The 22,825-nt window shown below is 42.4% G+C and overlaps 1 protein-coding gene across 15 annotated transcripts in view; it reads right to left on the bottom strand.

The window, feature by feature from the left end:
- PRRC2C (proline rich coiled-coil 2C) overlaps positions 1 to 22,825 on the bottom strand; it is a 70,889-nt gene that overhangs the window by 17,273 nt on the left and 30,791 nt on the right. For 8 of the 15 annotated variants that reach the window (XM_064664315.1, XM_064664318.1, XM_064664317.1 and 5 more), the window contains exons 12-24: positions 22,132 to 22,747; positions 21,157 to 21,326; positions 20,313 to 20,559; positions 19,032 to 19,245; positions 15,998 to 18,361; positions 15,168 to 15,376; positions 14,401 to 14,555; positions 13,632 to 13,974; positions 13,083 to 13,168; positions 11,990 to 12,178; positions 9,473 to 9,724; positions 4,343 to 4,432; positions 2,555 to 2,656 (exon numbers count right to left, since the gene is read on the bottom strand). In XM_064664315.1, coding sequence (XP_064520385.1) covers positions 2,555 to 2,656; positions 4,343 to 4,432; positions 9,473 to 9,724; positions 11,990 to 12,178; positions 13,083 to 13,168; positions 13,632 to 13,974; positions 14,401 to 14,555; positions 15,168 to 15,376; positions 15,998 to 18,361; positions 19,032 to 19,245; positions 20,313 to 20,559; positions 21,157 to 21,326; positions 22,132 to 22,747 — 5,037 coding nt within the window. The remainder of the gene's footprint in view (positions 1 to 2,554; positions 2,657 to 4,342; positions 4,433 to 9,472; positions 9,725 to 11,989; positions 12,179 to 13,082; positions 13,169 to 13,631; positions 13,975 to 14,400; positions 14,556 to 15,167; positions 15,377 to 15,997; positions 18,362 to 19,031; positions 19,246 to 20,312; positions 20,560 to 21,156; positions 21,327 to 22,131; positions 22,748 to 22,825) is intronic. The other 7 variants (XM_064664325.1, XM_064664326.1, XM_064664327.1 and 4 more) reach the window with 5 other exon arrangements.

Raw genomic sequence — 22,825 nt, 5'->3', positions numbered from 1 at the left:
GAGGTACAGAAGCTTCTGCAATGTTCAGTGATTTCATGATGTCCTGGAGAAACCACTGATAGCAAAAGCTACACAATGCATTTTGTTATACCCAGGGCATGTAACAGAGTCCTGAGTTTTCTAACAGCTTTGCTTTCAGAGAGCTTCTGAACAATCCCTAACTTCTTAAGCCGAAAAGAAAGATGCAAGAGAGACTGGTACACTTGGAATGTCTATGCAGCACCACCTACAGACCAGACATGAAGGAGTAAGAGGCTCTAAATTAAGTGAGGCTGGGGTTAGTGCTGTAATTTCACTGCTCACTCAGTTATGGGGAAAGGAGGAGATTGTGGTTGCTTGAGGCTTCTATTTATTGTTGACCCACTGGTGCCTTCCCACTGCAATAATGGTCCAGTACCCAAAACCTTCGCTGGAGATAAATCCCAGTGTGCATGTCCTTCAGTGCACCGAAGTCTAAGTGATCAGAAAGTCAAAATGTGTCAGATTCCAGACCAGATGCTTACACAGGAATCTTAGACGAAACCTCAGAACGTGGAAGGTCAGGCAGCTCAGTTTAAGAGGGCTTTGGACTTTTCTTTTGTTCAGTTCCTCACCTACCAACAGCCCTATCAGCCAAGCCCTTAAGAGGATGTCTGTCTTAGTGAAGGTGTCTTTAGCAAAGTTACTCCAAGGAAATGAGACCTCAACAAGCCTTCCCATAGGAGCACCTTACACCTACACCATGGGAGAATGATGCCAAGTAGTGGGACTGATTATGGCTGAGTTCCCCACTGAGTCTCTTCACAGACAGCTCTCTGTGACAAGGGATGGAGGTAAGAGGAGGTGCAAGGAACTAATCCTTTACGGAGGCAGAACCTGGAGATCATGTTCTTTTAAGAGAAGGAAGGAAATGCTTTACTCTCTCCTGCTCCAAAAGTATCTTTCAAAAAAAGCAAGGATTATACTGAAGAGGATGCCAAAAGAGTGGCTCTGCTCTGCCTGGACCAGAAGGCCTGTTGTGAAGGTGACAGTTTCAATGTGTGCTTCCAAACAAGCTTGTTGCCTTCAGCATTTGTAAACAGAAGGTAGAGCTCCAGCGGCTGGAATAAAGAAATTAGGGAGAAGCAGTTTCCAAATGCTTTTCTGTTCAGATTTTCGTCAGAAGGTTCTTCAAGGCAGCCTCAAAACATGAATCTTTGACATATTTTGTTACCGCACATCCAAAATCTATCATCCACTGAGAAACGACCAAAACCAGAACAGCAGAAAAAGGAAACTGCAGGATGAATGACATGAACACCATAGTTTGCTCCACAATGGTGTGTTGTGCTGTCACACTCTTTGCAGTAACATTCCCACCTGTATTCCATGTGATTCAGATCTCCAGCTGCTAAGCAGTCAGACCACTATTGCAGACAATGCTTTCAGACGCCAGAAAGTCAGATTATGCTAACTGGTTACACAAGAATGCAACAGAAAACTAGGTTTTTGTTAAACTAGTTGTCCCTCTCCAGTCCTCTCCCCACTTCTGCTGGTCTATTGTTTTAGAAAGATGTTATACTTTTTAGGAAATAAAGTGTTAACAAAAGAAAAGCAAAGATTCAACAAGAGGACATTAATATCTATCATCTGTAGAGAACACAAGCAAGCAGCTGTCAAATGACACCAATGAGACAAGTCTCACTGGGATTGACAGGCAAGTTTCTCCAAAGTGTTAGTTCTGCATCCAATCTCTAGCTTAATTTCTTCAAAAAATTTAGAGAAACTCAGTTCAAGCATCACTCTTCCTCAATACTAGAAGCAGCAACAATGCTTCTACTGGTTCAGTCACCTGCAGTCACAATCACAAAGCAGATCTAGGACACCAAAAAAATGAAAAAGGCCAACAACTTCTAAAAATACAGTAGCAAAGCTAGAGCCCAACTCTGTGTTAGTGAGTTATACAATGCAGTCCAAAATCTAACAAAATAGGAAAATACCATTCAAAATATTCTACACACTTGCTCTACCCTGGAGAGCAGAAAACAACAGAACATTTATAACACAACCAAACACGTTCTGACTCGCTGATCTAACTGCCCTTCAGAGACACCAACACACCACCTACATTTCACCATTTGGAACTTCAGCCATCCAACTCCAAACCACATTATCACTGCTCCAAAAGCTTACAGCTAAGAAGAAATCAAGCTCGGCTTACCAAGCAACTCCTTAACGCCTTTAATACCAAACCAGGTAACTTATTTTAAGCTAAACTCTCAAAAATCCTCATTGGATTCTGATGGTTTGCCATGAGCACCATGGTACAATGCTAAAACACTGGGATCTTGGTTTTCAGGGCAGTGGGAGCCAAGACTGGTTGAGATGCCAAGTGTTAATGCAAAACGGGGTTAGAAATTTATAATTTAAATGCATCTTTTGATAGAGTCTCGTGTTTCAGCCATCCATTTATATGCAAAAGCAGTTCAGCAGAGGAAACAAAGGAAGGCTCTAAAAAAAGGTTCACCAGCAAGTTCTCCATTAACTTTTTCCCCTGCATGCAAGAAAACGACCCTTAGAGGGATGTGGTACATACCTTGAGGGTGAGGTCGACGGTAGCGGGAGAAACTGGAGTTAGGCTGGAGCTCTGTTGTAAAGTCTCCCTCCTAGGGAGGGGAAGGGTGTGGGGCAGGGGCACCTGAAAGGCAGGCAACACACATCACATTCTAACTACGTCTACTAGAAAAGCCCCAGAAAGCAAAGCTCAAGCTTTATCAAGTGAGCTACAATTTCTTCAAGGCTTGAGCATTTGGCAGGGAGATTCTGATAAAATAAGGTGAAAATTTGGTAGGCAGGGAAAGGCCATTCAGTAGGTGCCAAGATGCTTCTCATCTCTTTTAAGAGGCTGAAAACTAAGGTTCTAAGGTGTCCATGTCCTCTGCATAAACAATCACCAATTGTCTGTTTTGGGATTTAACTTCCAGTACCATTTCAGTTTACTGATATGCAAAAAATTCTCCCCAAGCCAAATCTGTCCTTTTTTGTACCAATACAGTATGTGGGGCTTCAGGACCTTGAATTCTGAGATGTAGTTTGTGAAAAGAGGAAGCTTTTATAGACCTGCAAAGTCATAGGACCATGAAACAAACTAAACCAGATTTGCCATCCAATAACTGAACTCAGTTATTTTCTCTTTCAAAAGATGAAAGATGTGATACTTGGGGAAATAAACTCGACATAATGCTATTGCTATCTTTGCCTATGAAAACACCAATGCATTTCCTAGAAGGTTCAAAGGAAATGCATCAAAAATACTGCAGTGGCCAGTCTCTTACTTCTAGCCATTCCTTTCTCCATTCATAGCACAGCTAATGGACTTCTACTGGATGAGATAAGGCTAATCCAAAAGACAGATACTGAAGCTTTGAAGCAGGGGATGGCACAGATCCTTTGTGGCCAGGAGCCCCTAATTCCTGTGTCAGAAATTCAACTCCCACATCCACAGGGATAGGATATCATTAACACAAAAGAATTCGGTCTTCCAAACTAACCACCAAAGGCATAAACCACAACACTACCACAAAAGCCAGCAGAAGAATAAGAAGTTCAACCAGTAATGCTTCAAAATGATGCTGCAGTAAGCTGAAAAGCATTTTTAGATGGAATTCACAAGACATCCTCATAAAAAACTAAGATCCTACTGTATGATTCTTCTTTCCCCAATCAATGTGACTCTCAGCTAATTCTATTTCTGCTACTCTAACAGCAAAAATCACAAGATCCAAGCTCCCTGATGTCCCAGCACACTCAAGTCACAACCCAGCTGGTTCTCTCAATCACTGTGCCACACTCACATAGTCAGGATCACTGGCTTTGAGGACTGCAAACATCTCACCTCACGGCAACTGAACACCTGAAAGCCTCCTGTCTGCTTTCACAAACCATTCAGCTGCTCCCATTCTATGCAGTTGTTGTGATTTCAGGCTACAGTTCAAAACTGCTTTCTTTGCAAAAGCCTTTTTTCAGCCTCAGGTACAGAACTTTGCTACTGGTACCAGGGGTCAAGTCCCAACTGCTGCCAAGAACACACTCCCTTATTACGCCTGTCTTTGCTTTTTTAGAATTGTCCCTATGAACATCTCCACTTTCTGTGCTCTTTAGCTCACTGTGATAGTTCAAAAGACAAGAAAATACCCGAAGAGTTCATGAGCAGGTACTAATCAAACCAAATGTCCTTCAGAGTAAGATTACTGGGTAACACAGAGCTAGTTCACATGAAAGGAACCTGTTGACTTGTTTACTGAAGGCACTTTTTGGTGCTTTAAAGAAGTGTGAAAATATTTTCCTGTCTTCAAAGTCAAGATGATCACTGCAATAGACTTACGTTCGTCACCAAAGTCTCCTCCATTTTTGTACTGCTAGTAGCCACTGTGTTAGGATGAGAAGAAGGTGTAGTGTAGTCTGTTACAGACTCCTGTGAAGAAAAACAATTCCATTAAAATATCTCCCTTACCTAAATTAAGATTCAAATTTCTTGGACAGGTGTCAGCCTTCCTACAGGAGCTGTTCACCAAGCAACAGAAGATTAGAACTTCAAACCATTTTTTTTTTTTCTTAGAAGGCATGTCTGGCAATCCTTATTGCTGACTTGCTACTGAGGTCAGAAGAATTCTTGGGAGATTACAGTTTGCCTCATGACCTCACAATGTACATCTGGAGACAAGTCAAAACACAGTCTGTAAAGCAGGAACACTCAGAGCAATGTACTGCCTGGGCACTTTAATACTGAACTGTGATGGTGCAACCAACGATCACCTGACACCCAAGATGCTTCAGCCATCTGTGGGCACTTTTAGCCTACTTTAAAAGTAAAATATATTGGCTGAAAGCTTTCTGTAGCTTTAAATAAATACAGAAATTTCTTACTATGACAAGCAACGCTCCAGATTAAAAAGAACACAAAGGGATGGTTGCAATTTGCAAAACAATTTTCTTTTTCCTGAAAGTCTTGTCTCAGAGAGTCACAAGATTCTCTGGATGGCGCAGGCTACCTCCTCATTTCTGCACTGGGTAGTGACTTCAAAGAAGAAAAGCACTGAGGTTTCCAGTCTACCCGGAGGTTTTCCTTGAAGCTGGTCTGTCACAGTGAAGTGGACCCTACTGTGCTCAAAAAACAAGGTCCACTGCCATGACCCTTGCTGTAAGCAGTGACTAGTTGAAGATATAAAAGGCCTGAGGAAAGTGCCTCCTTGAACACTGTCAGCCCTCAGAGAATGACCTACAGTGGCACTGGTACTTCTGTGAGCCCTGTTCAGTGCTGGTTTGCAGTTCTCACCACTGTCATCTCCTGAGCATGTTCTGGACAGGCAAACAGGTGTTAGCAGAACCTGACCCAGAGACTTTGCCAGAGAAATGGTGTGATCCTGGACTAGCCAAGATCCACTCTCCAGCAAGCACTGCAAACTCCAAAGTTTTACATGTCTGAAGCTCAGGAAAGGCTCCATCGTCCATTCAGAACCAAACACTGCAAAGGAACTGAAGGACAAATTAGCAGCAGAACTATTATTGAGTGCCTGGACTTGTCAATACATAACGATTTTGAAGGCAAAACCTATAAAATGCTTGTTTAATTGCATCCAACCAGTATGACAATAAGTTATTAAAATAGTGCACACTCAATTTACTCCTCAAGCCTACGGCAATGTCTCTTAAAAAGCAATTAAAGCACTGAGATGCTGACAAATAACAAAGAATCTTCCTTAAAAGGAGGAGCTCATTTTGGTAAATGACTAGGACAAGCTAAACCATAAGGGGTGAGAGGACACAATTTGCACATCAACTTACTTTTATATTGCTGAAGAAAAGAGAGAACTATTTTCTCCATTTAGTTACTTCCTTTCCTTGTTAAACTGGTGAAATACAAGATATATGGTGCTTCCCACAATCCCAACTACCAAACTGCAAGTTGCACATTTGTACTGAATTCCAACAGGCAACTTTAGACTGGATAAAACAAAGCAAGCACACAAGGCTGCTTTAATCACAAGGGCCTTCTAATGAACTGGCTTCTTGGTTTTTTTAGGATGTGTTCCTCAGTAAGAAAAAGGAAGTTTTTACTGTAACATTATTAAAAATCCTTCAAGGTTTGGATGCAGTTTTTACAGGGGCTCAGCACTAAAATTCCTTACAAAAGAAATCAGATCAAGACTAATGGCAACTTTCTCACTTTGCAAACTCACAGCACAAGAAACCCTTTTTTACTAGAATTAAAACCAAAGCACTGTACCAGCTCTGGTGCCCTCAGAAGTGTATGTGCAATGCTGAACCATCCTATAAGGGTGTTTTATGTGCTGAACATGCAGACCAGACAAGGCTTTAGCTGTAAGAACACCACTCCATAACCTGTAGGTTAATAACCATCCTTCATTTCCTGGTACATTAAGTCCAGGAATCTGTTAGATATGGCTTAACACCATAATGTTTTGTAATTCAATTAAAGTGATTCTCTTGTACAACTGTTTGACTGAAAAACCCAACTGATTAGTTCATTATAAACTAGTAACAGCTAGAGCAAAAAGCTGTTCATGCTTTTTTTGGAGTTATCCACAAGTTATTTATATCTGAAGGAAAAGAACAGGCAAACCTTTTATAACTACCTACTTTTCTCTTAAGAAGATCACAAAACCTCAAGTGACTTGATGAACAAAGGACAAGGTAGACCTCAGAGCTGACCTTGCTGTAAAGGATCAGAGTATTCTACAGGATTAATTAGCTATTTGATTTGCTCCTGATTTGCATAAATCACCCAAACTAGAGCTTGATTCAAGATATTCTGAAAAACAGCCTGTGTCCTTTTAGACCTGATTTCTGTAAGACACAACTACCTGTGCAAATAGTTGGTGCCCACAGCCAGGTACTGATCGTTCCTGTGGTCTGAAAACTTCAAAGCTTTAGACAGGGATAGGTGGGGAAAGGCAAGGGGTGAGGTGTGTTTCCCAATTCAGAAATGGACACATCAGATTGCCTTTACTACAAAAACACTGCAAAATCCAAGAGAAACAGTTGCAATTGCTCTGGAGCATCACGCTCATGTTCTAAATAAACATCCCACCAGTAGGAGTTGATTTACATTTATACAGTTTCTAAGGTAAAACAGTCTTGCATGATTAAATGCACATGCTCTTATCAAGATGTTTGTTTTGGAATGGATGGGGTACTCTTACAAAGCTTCTGAAGGAGGACAGCTGGCTTTTACAGACATTTAAATCATCAAATACACCAAGTGTGCCTTCCTAGAAGCTGAGCAGTAATCTTTGAGAAGGATGTTAAAGAGCATCAAAAGAGAAGGTTTGCTAAAACTTCAACACCTGACACTAAAACAACAGATTTAAGATGTCAAAACTTCTTCCATCATTAATGAGAGACAGAAAGAGTACAAAGACAAGAAAGAGCAGCTGCAATACACAAGAACTCCAAGGTCAGAGCAGTATTTGAACACCTTTTAAAAGCCACTTAAAAAAGTAGCAAGGTTTATTGCAGGTTTATTCCTGCATAATCTAGATCAAAGTTATCTTATCCAATAAAGTTGCAGGTTGTTGGATCAACTTCCAGAGAATTAAATATAAAATATACCCACTTCTTTCCTAGAAAAAAATCAACTTACTGATGCTCCAGAAACTACTCATGACAGAGGAATTCAAAAGCAAACAAACCTGGTGCTGTTAAGACTGGACTATTTAGGCCTATTATTAAAGGCTTCTTTTAGCAAACACTTAATGAGGAAAAATTATATGCAACACAAACTGGAAAGTTTCCTTCCACTCTGGTCCTCCTTCCAGAAGACAGAATCTTGGTGCTTTAATTCTGAGGTAGTTCAAAGAACCCTGGCAATCCATGTTTAACTAAGACTAGACAGGCACAAAATCCAGACTCTCCTTTTGAAGAACTCATCCTTTAAAAATACAATTTGTAGAGAGTAAATTCTGCTGATTTTAGTAGAGCTACTTGATTATACTGAGTTAGCCTGCATAACAGAGATATGTTTCCTATTCTGTGTGTGGCTTAGAAAAAGCATCTCCTCCCATGTTGGGCTCTGGTCACAGGAGCTGGTAAGACAGTGAGAAAGCACAGGAGAGAGACAAACAGCCTTCTTACCAAATACCCGAGCAAGCTGGTGTTTACTGCTCTACACCTCTGATTCTCACACAAGAAGGGCATTTTGTCCTTTTCTGGGATGAACATAAACCACTCACTGCTACTTACAAGATGGAAACAGGCAGGAAGGATGAGAAATCCCAGCACTGAATTTTCTCAAGTATTTGCCATTCCACTCAAAAATCAAGTTTACAGCTACCATGGTTGGACACAAATATCCTCCCTAACACTACAACAACACTTCATTGAGAGAACACACCATCTTCTGCTTGCACGGCACCTTGGCAAAAAGCTGCCAAAGCTGTCCTGTGCTTTGGTTTTTTCCAACTGCAGGTGACAAGGATCAACTGTGAGTGGTCCACATTTCAGATTCTTCAACTCGTAATGGAACTTTAGCAGAGAATCAGTTTTCCTTAACGGCATCAGATGACTCCTGATTAAGACTAGGATGACTGAAACAGCACACAACAAACAAAACTGCTTCTCAAACATACAAGAAGCATTTTTCCCTTACCAAAGAAGGTGTAACTATTAACTAGTAGCTACTCAAACTCTGGCTCTTTTACATTTGAGAGATGACAACCATAGCTCTTGCTCAAGACACAATGCTGCATTCCCCACACAGGCCCTTAGGCAAAAAGGAGAGCATCTCTGGGGATGTTTTTCAGCCAGTGCTATCAATGCACCACAGCTCAGAACTGGGCTGTAGAACAATGAATACTGAAAGTCTCCATCTCACTGTTGAACAGTTATAAAGAAGTCAGGATAGTTCTGTGCAAACTACTATGATGAGTCCTCAGTATCCTGAAGGAGTTCTGCCAGGGATATCTTGACAGTGTCTAAGCCCAGAGGACCTGATGAACAGACCCTTTAGGTAAACAGAACAAGCCTTAACCAGCCAATGCCTTAGCACATTCCTAGTTTAGAGGTTTCTCTTTTCACAGAACAGCACTTATTTCACAGCTACAGGTCATCCATGCACTCAGCCAGCAATCATACACACTACTGCACTCCAGTTCTCTGCTGGAAGTCATCTTGCATCCATCACATTTATCTGAATTTACAGGCTCTGCCTACGCCAGGCTCCAGTGCCACTCTCCACAGCAACACTCAGGACTGAGTGCTCCCATCCATACGGCAGCAGGACAGTTTAAAATCTCGCCAGCTGGTCTCTGCACAGGGTGTGACAAACAGCATGTCTCCTACCACTCCTGCAGAGCTGTTATTCAAGCAGTACTAATGTTTTATATCTGCTGTTCAGTAGGCTCTGCTGTCCAGGTAACTACCACCAAGTGGCAATTACCTCACTGCAATCATATTTTACATACAGTGCTCAGTTATTTGTCAATGGTTTTCTTACCTTTGTGTTTGTTCCAAACTCTGGAGCAGATACAGATATCATCGTTCCTATTTCCGTGCTCAGTTCACTCGTTGCTTTGGTTTCCTTTGTAGTGACAGGTTCTGGACTTCTGACAGAGGTGGGAGATGGCTTCTCCTGTCCTTCAGGCTCTCCCTGCTGGGCATCCTTCACCTTTCTGTTCTTTAAAGAACGCTCTTTCCCAATAGGACCAGGCTTATACTCTTTGTTTTCTACCGGACTCAAGTCTGGAAGCTAAGTTAGTGTTAACTTGTCAGTGATGTCTTCCCTGCTATGTCCTATCCAACAAAGAATACTCTGACATGCTTAAAGTAACTGTTTAAATATAACAAAGCTTTCCTGAAGAGTAAGCATTTCCTAACAGAAAAATCATTTTACGCTACGTTCGCAATTCATCCACGAAATGCATTAATTTCGAACATTAGTTATTTAAACCATTGTTTTTGAGCAATACATTTTTAATGTGAAGTGGTAGAGTTCAACTAAAATAAGATCTAGTTAAAATCTACACAGGAAAGTCAGCTTGACTGTCCTTACAAGAAAAGCAGAAAAAAATACAGAAAAGCAGAAAATACAGAAAAGCAGAAAAACATACAGAAGCCACATGACTGCGTATACACACAGGTTATTTTCATCTCAGAGAATCAGGAATTTACAGGGCCCCAGGAAACTAGAACAGAAGACCCTACCTTCATTTAAAGTTATCTTGACATATGGATGTTGGCAGCATTTTTCCCTGGGAACTGATCACTAAGGGAATATCCAGAAAAAATAAAACACCTACGCACAAGTGTTGCCTTCCATTGCAGACACCACGGTTGGAATAACTGCTGCAATTCAATAGTTCCTTTATGTGCAGCTAAACTAAAGCAGAATGAAGGGCCTTAGGGAGCCTGAATGCTCTGCTCTTTCAATAGCCATGTCCTTTCTGGCTTCACTACTGAGCAGAACAAGAATTCCTTAAAGGCAGTCCTTAAAATCCTATTCCTTAAGCTTTGATAGTGGAAAGACAGAAGCTGCTGGTATTGTCCCTATAAATACAAACCAGCTGTCTCAGCAGTAGATGAAGGCCCTCTACAATATGATGGCTTTGGAAGGGTGGAGTTTCCCAAAGGCATTTGGTACCCTCAGGAGGCCAGCAGAGACTGGCTTTTGGGGGGGGGAAGGAAACAAAGCAGGAGCCAATGCCTGAGCTCTGAAACGCTGCAATCAGGAACATCAGGCCCACCTCACCCAAATAATTTTTGCCCTAATAGTTTAGAGAGGCTGAAATACTTCCAGGGACTTTAAGGTCACACTTAGAAAGGCAAATTGCTTTGTTTCAAGTATGATCCTCTTACGTTGCCCATATTAATTCAATACCAACCTCAAATCCTGAACACAAGCTTGTATTTAGGCTTCACAGCAAACAATATCACCACGGGGGTGATGGGTGTGTAGGAAATGTTTGTTTGTTAGGATTTTTTTTTTTGCCATCAAGACAGTTAAAGGATTACAGCCCCCTCATCCAAAAGTGCAAAAAAAATGTTAACCTCCAATTAATTTATTATTTAGTCACACATGTCTTTCAATAAAGCCTGCAGGGTTCTTGATAGCTATAACCAAGCAGAAAAAAGGAACTTTCTACACCATGCAGACTCCTTATTTAACTTTGGAGTTCGGCATCTGTAAGTGATTTTATGTGGGCAGTTTTAAGCATGCTGCAGTATATCTGAGATATGGGTTACTGCAATTCACCAGCAGTTTTAACTACTGCAGATTGTCTGCTGTATGAGGTTTTACAGTTTGCAATAAAAGCCATTAACTGCAACATCCCACTCAGGGTCTCATACAGAAGAAGTTAAATTCATTTTATGTCTGTGACCACACTTGCAGATTTCAGCTCTTTTTTTCTGGGAGGAGGGAAAAAAAATAACCAACCACCAAAAGCCAACCAAGCAACACAAAGAAACACCCAGTCTTCTTGAAAGACAAAAGGGCTTTAATTACACCAGGACTGCTGCCAAATCTCAGACATCAAGAGGACTGAAATAGCCGATTCTAAAAGTCACCAGCCACGTTTATTTGCTGGAACTGTCTCTTTCTGGGAGGTAGAAGCTGGTGCTGAGTGGTAGTGATGCACAGATTACTGTGCACTGGAGGTGGAAATAACAGAAATGTAGGTTTCATGAATGTGAAAGATCCCCAAGTGTAATCTAAATCACAAAAGGAGAAGGTATTCCTCCTTATGAGTGGTAATAATAGAAATACAAGATGGTGATGATCAAACAGAGCCCCTAAACCTATTGTGGCCCTAAACCTATGGAAGGCAAGCAACAATTATTTTCTTAAACTGAGATAAGCTTGATTACCTAATTAGTATTACTCAGTTTTATGAAATATAAAAAGGGAATGCAGTTTTTATGGGTCTAGTCCTGACTGAATGACTATTCTTTGTAACCTTCTTTTGGCTGAACTTCTCTAAGTTTAGAAGTTTGTACTGAAATTATGACCTTTTACCTTTTGTGCTTTGATGGGTCCAGCCCGAGGCTGTTTCTGTCTTTGCTCTTTTGGTTCTGGTAACTTGTCTGTGGACTTCTCAGAAAGTACAGGGCCAATTTCATTGTCACTGCCACTGGAAGCTGGGGCTCCAAACTGAATAGTTTCTATACCAAGATCGACTCCACCTTCTTGTCCAGGCTTTGTCCCCTAGTTAAAAGGCAAACATTTAATTCATTATGAAAAATTTCTGTATCAATACAATGACTACGGTTCAGAAAAGAGCACAAAGAATGCTCAGCTGAAAACCACTAAATGGGTACTTTTATCTTCTGCCAGCAAAAGTATTATTTGTGACTGCAACAGATTTGCAAGAATAAACAATGTCTGAATGTACACTTCCTCCTCCTCAAGTACTGTACTGTTTATACAAGCTCAAGAAAAAAGCAGTGAAGAAATATGTAAACACAATCAAGATCAAGAGGCACAAATACAGTATCAAAATGTCCAGAGTCAGGTTCACAACATTCTCCTGAAACTTCAACACTTAATGTTCAATTCCAGAGGAACAGTAATAACTTTAAAAATATTTCCAGATCTGTTACGCAGTTAAAATGGTCTCCTAAGACAGTTGTCTCACATTCCTGCAGTTTAAAACAATTAAGACCAAGAAAGTAAAACCACAGCACTTTAAATGTAAAATTTAAGACTATGCAAATTCCATGGGATAAGCAGAGATAATACAGTTATAAAGCACCTACTGCTTTTTGCATCTCCGATTTATGGAACACAAAAAACCCATTTAGTTCCCTGGAGACATCCTGTCTGTCTACACTACTGAATACACAAGTGTTCACATGCAAACCTCGCAATATTTTTCCTCAAAAAAGGTACTGAATAACAGTTATCAATAAAATCTGGGAAAGGCTGAATTTTTACCAACAGAACACTTTTTTCCATGCACTAGGCCTGTATCCCGTGTTTCTTTGCTATCTCCTGACTGCATGGAATTTTACACATATTAGGCATACCTGGATAAATTGATAATCTGTACCCAATTCCAATGAGATCTAACTTGGGTAAGCTTCACACACAGTTACTCTTCTTCCCTTACCTCTGGAGATGTAGCTGAACCAAAAGATGTCAGAGGTTTGTTCCAGGCACTGACTGAAGGTGGTTGAGGTGGGCTAATGGGTCCCACTGACAATTAAGAAAAGAGTTAAAAAAACCCTCAGTGTTGCTAGATGCATGCAACTAAAGGTATCAACTGACTGAGAATTAAATTATAGATGTCCTGATTAAATAAGCTTTAATTAACCTATTCAGTAGTTAACTATATGCTACCAATTTAGCTGCTTTCCAGTGGGGCAATCATCATGTCTGGAAGCATGACCAAGCCTGACAAAACAGACTCCTGAAGGGAGTGACAGTTTGCTCATTACTTGTGAATGAAGAACATGATAATATAATATATTGAGTAATATTATACTGCAGAAACCTCTTTTCAGCTGTTACTAAGCTGAAAAGAATGCTGCCCTCTACTCCCTGTGCAAAATACATCTGCAGGTAAAAAGACATCCAGAGAGACAGCTGGCAATCATCTTCCTCTAACTACAATGTTTGCCCTCCCCCCCCACCCCCAAATCCAGAAGACACCACTTACATTTTTTAGAGATGTCATTCAGAACTGCTGTAGGAGGCACTTTGCTGTCCCACAGTTCAGCTCCCAGACCGTTGTGAGCCTGGGTGTTCTGCAGGACTTTGCCTGACACGGTGTATTCCGTGCTGGCTGTGCCTCCTGCAGCCTGGCTTTGTGTCGGAACGGGAGCTTGGGGCTGAGCTGGAGACTGTGCCGGACACGGGGGCTGTGCCTGGGCTTGAGCCTGAGCTTGTGCCTGCTGTGCAGCTGCAGCTGCTGCCTGTTGCTGCTGCTTTTTGGCAAATCTGGGTGGGAGCTTGGAATTCTGACCTCGGCCTTTTTCGCTTGATCCTTTTTTGGTCCAAACCTGCAAGCAGAAGCCCATTTTATTCTTACAGCTGACAGTCTGTACAGACACCAACTGTTCATTGCAAAAAGCAAACTGATTAACCCAATCTTAAAGAAGTTTATTTTTTAAGGAGTATTTGATCACAGTAACAACGATTTCTCATCCATTTTCCTTTTGGAAATATACAAGCAACAGGATAAATCTTTATCACAGTATGAAAAATGGTGTTTTCAGTTTGCCAATTCCACCTGCCCGATAGTGCCCCATCAAAAAGTACAGAATCTCAAGATGGCTAAATGAACATTAATTTTATTAAATCTGAACAATTTTAATATTAAATGTAACTATAATACAGCTTCTTTGGAAGGAAGATTCTGCACACTTTTAACAACATTCCCAGTACTGCAAGTAGCATTTTCCCCACTATAAATGCTGGTCTTGTACCTGCACTGTTTGTTCTTCCTTCTTTCTGCGCTCTTCATCTTGCAAGCGTTTTTGCTGCTTCTTAGACACCACTTCTGTGAAACCATCATCATTCAAGTTAGATTGGGAGTCTTCAACTACTGTCACTTCAGGGTGATCATCAATGATCACAACACCTATAGGAAAAGGAAAGGTATAGATGCTGCTGTTTTTAACAGCTTCAGGTGCAATGCACCAAGCCAAAATTGGCTTTAGAGTGGAAGCTACTGCCCCACAGACACAGATGGGAGCCCTGATCAATGGCAAACTTCTGCTTGCCAAGTCCTTTGCTGCTGAGCTTGAAGACAAGGAGTTAATATTTAAGAACTTGAAAACTAGAGGTTCCAGTACTAGATTCCCCAGGAAATATGAACTAAAACATAATAACGAATAATGAAAAACCTTCCTGGATTTTAGCTCTAAGCTTATCAGTGACATCCCCCTGCCTTCACCTATGAAGGTTAACTAAATCATGGAATGTGGTGGAGAACGGTATGAATGACAAAGTCAAGATTAGATGATTGTAGAAAATTGTTTTTATCTGTACATAATAACATACAATGACATTTGCCAACTTTCAGAGGCACATACATTAATTAGACATGACAAAGGTAGCAATGCTCAAGTGTACAATTACTTTGGTGTTCTAAAAAAAATCATCCTTTTTTGTAAGTTTTCAAACTTCTAGCTCTATATGCAACAAAACTAGCAGAACTACCGAAAATTATCAGCATATTAGCAATACATACTTGCGTAATTATTAAGATCAAATTGAGACAAGGCATCCACTTTTTCCTTAGGCTTCTTTGGACCAGCCTTTGGTTCTTCTCTCTTTTTGCCACTTGCATCCTTGGTGCTCTTTTGTCCTGCAGCAGCAGCACCTCCGTCCTCCTGATGTACAGAGCTGCCATTGGCGGGGTCAACACCAGGCACAGGTGCTGCCTGCTCTTCAAATGGCCTGTATTAGAAAAAGAAATTCAAAAATTAAGCCACAGAGAACATTCATATCATCCTTCTGTAGGGCTGTAAGAGTCTACTGTGCAACTTCTTAGTAGGATCCAGACTGTTACTTTCAGCTCCTCAATGAGAAGCTCAACAGTGAAAGCTGTTTTGGGGAAATACCAAATGCCCTGTCAAACTTCCCAGCAAACTTAGAATACAGGAAAATAAAGTTTAATCTAAATGACAAGCATTTCTCAACATGCTTGTCTGTGTTAGGTGACTGAACTAAAGTGCAATGCAGCAATTTATGTATTAACTGCAAAACTGCTCACACGAACATTTCTGCTTTCATCCAAATCTTGAGAATCATAGCTCAAGTCAGAAAGAGCACTGCCATTTTTTTAATTAGGCATTTTTAGCACTGTGCATACAAGAACACTCTGCTCTTAGCTTCGGGTTCCAAGTGTCCATATACAAACAGAAAAAATAGAAAGTACAGAGCCATGGGTGCATGTGTTAGTCTTACTCTCTTTTCTATCAGTCTACAAATCTAAATTAACTGCTTATGCTTTTAAACCACGAGAGGTCAACAGAAGGCCATGACCACATCTGGTTCCTCACAGGAGGTGGTACTCACCCTCTTTTCCCACTTCTGGGAGGAGGACCACTCCGCCTTTCACTCCTGGGCCCAGAGAAATTCCTCCCTGGTTTAGCTGGCCCATTGTTGCCACGTCTGTTTTGACGGTCTATCCCCGGCCGCTGACTAGAGAAGCTTCTCTTGGCTATTTCCCTTTTTGGAGCTCCGGCGTTTTCTCCTGCCTTTGCAGCCACCTGTGCTGCCGCATCTGCTGTTTTCTTCTCATCCCTCTCCCGCCTCTCATTGAAGTCGCTGCTTTCCGAGGCTGTTTCCCACTCTTCATTTGCCTGATCCGAAGAATTCTGGTTGGACAAGTCTGGTGTCTTACTTCCTGACACATCCAGAGCAGGGTTGGAGGGCTCATTAACTGCACTAGTAACTGTGGCACTTGTTGATGAGCTGGTTACCACCTCACTTATCTTGGATGCGGCCTCTCTCTCCTTTAGGCGCCTGAAGCGTGGTGGTTTATCTTGCCTTGGAGGCCGAGCAGGCCTTTGTCTTCGTGGCCTCTCTCTATTTGGATCAAACTTTCTCTCAAATTTTGGAGGTCTTTTATCAACTGGTATAGGACCGTAATGCTCATTCCGTCTTGGAGGCTCCCCATCTTCTGGTTTAATGATCTCTGTTTGCCTTGGGTTCCACTGATTGTCTCTGTAGGCTGGTCTCCTGATTGTGGATGGACGTGGAGGACGCCCACCAGGATCCCGGCCACCACGTCTGTACATTCCCCCTCTGCCTCGTCTAGAAGGCTCTCCTTTAGGGAGAAATCCTGGTTTGGGTTTGTTGTCATCATCTCTTATGTACGTTTTCTCTAGAGATCTGTTGTCTACCCTGATATTGTTCTCGGGTTTGAATGACAGGGGCTTTGGAGGCTTCTTGCCATCAGCTCTTTCTTCTCTTTTCGGGTGCTTGCCCTTGATGACACTGTCTTTGTCTGACAGCAGCGTGTCACTTGCGCTCTCGTGCACTTCGCTGTCAGAGTCCGTCTCTGAACCGTGCTGGCGCCGCCGCTTCGGGATTACCTCAAAGTCAGAGCTCTCACTACGAGTTTCACTCTCTTCTCTTTGCCTAACAGGCCCTGAAGGCACATGGTCTGTTCTAGGCTTAGGATCTCTGTAGTGTGGGTACTCTCTATTATGGCCTCTGCTGCCCCGACCACGCCCTCCATAAGAACCCCTGTAGCTACGGCCTCTGGAATAATACTCGCCGCGACCTCTGCCTCTGTATCCCTGATCTGGGAACCAGTCTCTATCTCTGGCCTCCTTCCAGTATGTCCTAGGTGGTAAGCCAGGCTCTCTCTTTACTGGCCTGGTTTCTAAGCGTGGTTTCTCCACAACCTCCTTGCTGACCACCTTCTCAGGCTGCTTCTCCTCCTTCGCGGCGGGAGCGGGGGGCTGCGTGTGGGGCTGTGGCTGCGCCGCCAGCGGAGCGGGCGGTGGTGCAGGGATGGCTGGGGGAAGCTGGGGAGTGGCCGGCTGGGCAGCTGGGAGCTGCTGCTGGACTGGGGGTGTGGGGGGTTGCACCACAGCCTTAGCTGCAGGCTCAGGCTGGCTGCCCTCCTGGCTCGCCGGGGTCGGAGCAGCATCCTGGGTTATCTTCTTAGCCAGAGGAGCGCTGCTGGAGGCGGATCTCTCCGGCTCAGCCTGAGGCAGTGGCACTTGAGGTGCTTCCTTTTTGTCACTTTTTTCAGGTTTGCTTGTTTTTTCACTAGCTGTCTTTTCTCCTTCTTTTTCTTTTCTCTGCTCACGCTCTTCTCTCTGCTCACGCTCTTCCTTCATATCTCTAAGCACAGGTTTTTTAATAGGACCTGATCTTCTGACTGGTCTATCACCGCCCTCATCTCTCCTGCCATAACCTGGCCTAGGACCCCATCTTGTTTCAGACTTAGGTTTGAAAGTTTTCTCAGGTTTTGGTCCTTCTGATGTTCTATTATTGATCAAAATTTCTTTTTTCGGCTTGATCTCAAGTCTCTCAATTGTCTCCTTTGCCTCGATAGGCCTGTTGTTTAATTTAGGGATATTTGCTGCTGTTTCATTCCTCTGGTCTTCTGATTTTAGAGAGTGACTTGAACCATGGGAAATGCTTCTCTTTAGTGAAGAGTGACTTTCCCCCACAGGCACCAATTCTTCTGGAGAGCTACGTGTAACTTTCTCATTCACTCCTTCAAAATTAACTGCTGTGTTAGGTGTGTCAGTTTGGAGAGGTTGTACATCTTCCAAAGGCCTGCTTGGGAATTTCTGTACCTCTACCTCTCCTGATTCTCTGAAAAATTCTGTCTTTGGATGAGAGTCCAACTGGTTGTGTTCTACAGGATAAGCACTGGCAGGGACAGCAACTCGTTCTTGCTCCAAGTGTGCTTCAGACCTAAACAAAAAGCAATTAAGAATGTTAGTGTGGGGGAAAAAATTTACTCGTACATATACTCACAAATCAAATAATTTTCTATTAAGGATTTGTGTCAGTTCTAGGAAGTAACAGGCAATAATTCTAAATGAAGCCCCCAAGTATTGCCCAGACAGCAACAGAGCAAAAAGAATTTCTGAATACTTTTAAGACACAGACGAAAAGTTTTCCTGACCATCCATCAAGCAGGAAACGTCAGAAGTGACTGTCCTGCTTTATACCACTTGTACTTAACACACTATTTTTGAAACAAATATACATCAGATAGAAGTTCTCTAATATGGGAAGAACTGAGAGCAGATGGAGAAAAGGACAACACTGCAGGAGTGTTCTACAAAACTGAAAATTCAAAATATGGCAATCACCATTCATCAGATTAAGCTAAGGGTCCTAAACCAAGGGGTAAATTGTCTTTCTACACTGGACTAGAGAGCAGGGGTGCCTTCTGTTCCATACAACAGTACTAAGTACACTGCATCCCCCCGTCACAACTCCCCTTTCAAGCTGTGTGTGAAGAGCAGCCACAACCCAGTCAGTTGAAACTGTGTTTTGCAACAAGTTACACAGCCAAGTGTGTGAGCCCGTGTGACTCGGAGAGGTGACGTGCAGTGGCACAGAACTCAGGCTTTACCTCAAGTCGTCAGGCTCTTCCAGCACTTTGGGAGGAGAAGTAGATTGCTGAGACTCTGTGTGGGGGTAGGGGTCTGACCCCCACATCATGCGGGGCTCTGACAGAGGCACAGTGTGCTCCCTTGCCGAGCGAGCCATGTGTTCAAACGAATCCGAGCCAGCTGCTGATCCCTCCATCTGGTCTCTTCTCATCAGTGGCTTGGGAGGCATAATTCCTGAGGCAGAGTTAAGTTCAACAATTGAAACAAGTTTAACAACAGCAAAGAAACCCACCTCAATACAAACAAAGCCTATCAGGAGGTACAAAGCAATGCTGTTCTCTCCCCTCCACTCTCCTTTCCTGACCCTCCACTGTCAAAACCAAACGTCTATTCAGGGCCCGCTGACCTCGGAATGACTAAATCATACTCAACACTCATACCCCATGCACCAACAAAAGGAAAAATCTGTCTGCTTTCATTATAATGGGGAGAACCAGGCTGCAGACCTTCATGGATGAAGTTTCTGCTGTAAGATCTCAATGGCAAAAGGCAAGATGAGTGTACACAGAGGTGATCTTTTGTACTCCCTTAAGGACTCCAGCTCTCTTTCTTTTGTAACATTTTAAAGACATCCTGTAGTTTTGACTGACTTTGCTTAGCCTGCCATTTTCTCTGATCATTCCCTGCACTCACTGAGGATATCCATTCCCTTGCTCATTAGTTGGGCAGGTATCTCTGTTACATTACATGACAGATTTCTATTATTTATGCCAAACAGCTTTCCTAACTGCAAATCAGATGGCCATTCCACAAATTAAAAAGGACTTTTTAGTGCCAGGAATCTGAAACCACGAATTTATTAAGACTATGGAGTTGCTAGTATGTCATACAAAAGTAACAAAATTTCATGGGTTTTTGAGAAAGCAATGTACTGCCAAGTGCTAACATGTAATGAAACACAAATGGTAAATACACTCTTTCTCTCAGTTCGACCTAACTCATGCCAGCTGTACTATCTGTAACAAAGTAGAGGTTTAAGCTGACATTCTGAATCATCTTAACTGTCACTAACATGGTCGCAGTGTGATAGCTGTGATTTTACTTTATAGTCAAAGGGATACATTCTCATACATCTATAATTTTAGTCACATATGATTAAAATCTATTTTGTCTCAAACAATAAAATAATGTCCTTTTCTTCTTAGAAACCCACCCATTCACCAAACAAAGTGTGGCCAGGGAAAGACTTCTATCTCAAAACCAAGTAAATTCAACAGGCAAAGAAATGCTTCCAGATTTACCAGGATGAATAGGAGGCATGTCCATTGCAGGTCTTCCTGACATCATCCGTGGGTCCATGTAGGATTGCATCATGAGCCACCGTGGATCAAAGCCCATGGAAGCCAAATGCTGAGGATGTGGCTGCATGGGCTGGTAAAGGGGTCTGTGCTGGGGGGGTGGGACAGGGCCACTCGAAGGCTGGGAGGGAGCAGACTGTGGAAGGACACTTTGCTGCTGCTGCTGCCACTGCTGCTGCTTCATTTGCTCCTGCACAACAGAAAACAGTATTACAGGACTTTCTGCTAAGATGAAGACTTGAGCAGAACTCAGATAACCCTTGTAAACAAGTAGTACAATTATCTCTAGGACACTAAGCATTTCTGAGTTAACTGTAAACATTCATCAGGATGAACCAGGAGTAAACCAGACTGGACGATTTAAAATAGCTACAGCTTTACTGGTGTCCAGCTGAGACACAGAACAACCTATACTTCACACATGTCATTAATGCAAAGAGCTCTTCAGATCACAGGACCCAAGTTCAACTCACATTCGTGAGTGTCAAACCCTTTTAGGAAAAGCTGCAGAAGCAATGATCAGTCATCAGACCCCTGGTTCCACAGGCAACCACAGCACAATGCCAGTGTGAGCCAGTTTTAAAACCTCTCTTGCCTTCTGCTCACTTTTGTACCTTGAAGGTTCAAGAAGTGTTTCATGGAATTCCTGCCAATACCATGGATGTTATAGAAGCTGGAAACCAACAACTTAAGCTTTTTGAAACTCCTATGGTCATGTTCTTACTCAGAATGAAGCAGAAGACATTCTTTAAATGAGCTTCCTTCTTTTAATGAACTGGTTCATTACCTGCTGCCTCTGAAATCTTGGTGGCAGTGATTTCTGGAACTGTTTAGAATAGCCTGAGGAAACAGCAGGACGAGGCTGAGATCCCGAATCCGGCTCACTCTCATGAGTCACCTGTGAAACCTCTTTCTCATTCCGACCACTGTCTTGTCGAGTAAAGACTGCTTGATCTTCTGAAAAACAACAAAAACCCCACACGAGGGAGACAAGAGTGAATCTCAAAACTAGACAATTTCACCACAACGTCAGATAAAGAATGTTGTCCTAAAATGTCTGCCTTCTCTAACGTCACAGGCTCAGTTTCCAAAACCAATAAAAGCAAAATAAAAAAGTCAAGAACAAGCCCTCAAAGAGACCACTATTGTTAACAGATCTCTCAGTGTCCCTTTTAAACTCAAATACACTGGGTAATCAACCACTGACATTTAGGCTGTACCTATAATGTGATTTAAGAAGTGGTGCATCAATGATACCACAGTGCATTTGAATCAACTTTTTTTTAGAATTAGAATATGGTTTAGAATAACATAAAGGATAACACAACCTTACTAAGCACAGTCTAACGGATCTGTTGTGGCATTCAAGTTCCACTACAAAAAACGTACCACATTTAAATAGCTGCCCTTTGTGTCTACTTCTCTCAGCTTGCTGAAAGAACAAAATAGCTGAAATAATTTGCAATGCTTTTTAAGCAACACGGGTGGCTCACTCTTCTTCAGGAAGAGAAGAACGCCTACATTTCTATCTGTACTCCTCAAAGTCCAGCCCAAATCACAGAACCTATTTTATTCCCTAATCTTTTGATGAGCTGGGCAAACAGGCCTAGCTCAAAGGACAGTTATCAGATGTAATGTGTCGGGAAAATAAATGGTCTAGATGCACTAGGTTAATTAGGTATGCAAATTAGACTTCTAGACTACAGCTACACTCTGTGACTCAGCTTTAAGAAGGATAACTCCTACTTGTGTGCAAGGATACCTTTTTCTTCCTTGTTATTCTTGGTTTCACTTTCTTGTTTTTCTGCTACAGGTGTTGCCACCGGTTCTACAGGCTCAGGAACCTCGTGTGCTGGTTTCTCCTCTTCTTTCTCTTTCTCATTCTCCTTCTCTTCTTTCTCCGCCTCTTTTTCTTTCTCTTTCTCCACTTCTTGTTCTTTTGCCTTATCCAGTTTCTCTTTTTCTTCTTTTTCTTTCTCCCTTTCCCTCTCTTTTTCCTTTTCCTTCTCCCTCTCTTTTTCTCGCTCTCTCTCCCGCTCCCTCTCCTTTTCCCTCTCCCTCTCTCTTTCCCTCTCCCGCTCCCTTTCCCTCTCCCTCTCGCGCTCCCTTTCTCTCTCCTTCAGAGGGTCTTCCCGGGAGGGTTTTGTCACGCAGCCGAATTTCTCATTTAACCGTTTCAGCTTTTCAGCACAAGCTGCTTTCCGCTGCTCTTCCATTCTCCTTTCTTCCTCTTCTCTCCGCTTACGGGCCCGCTCGACCGCAGCCGAGATCTCTGACTGCTGCCTTCTCCTCTGCTTCCAAATCTCATCTTCATCTGGGACTGGTTTAGGGGGAAAGGGTCCCTGCCTTCCCATCTGGCGATCAGGGGGAGGAGGGTGCTGCAATATGAAAACCAGTGAAGTTGAACACGTGTTACATCAACAGCCAGCTGAAATATTGCATTTAACTATCTGTCA

Source organism: Pseudopipra pipra, chromosome 9, assembly GCF_036250125.1.
Source record: "Pseudopipra pipra isolate bDixPip1 chromosome 9, bDixPip1.hap1, whole genome shotgun sequence".
Lineage (NCBI taxonomy): Eukaryota > Metazoa > Chordata > Aves > Passeriformes > Pipridae > Pseudopipra > Pseudopipra pipra.
Note: the sequence above shows the minus strand (reverse complement) of the source record. Positions and strands in the feature narration are given on the sequence as shown.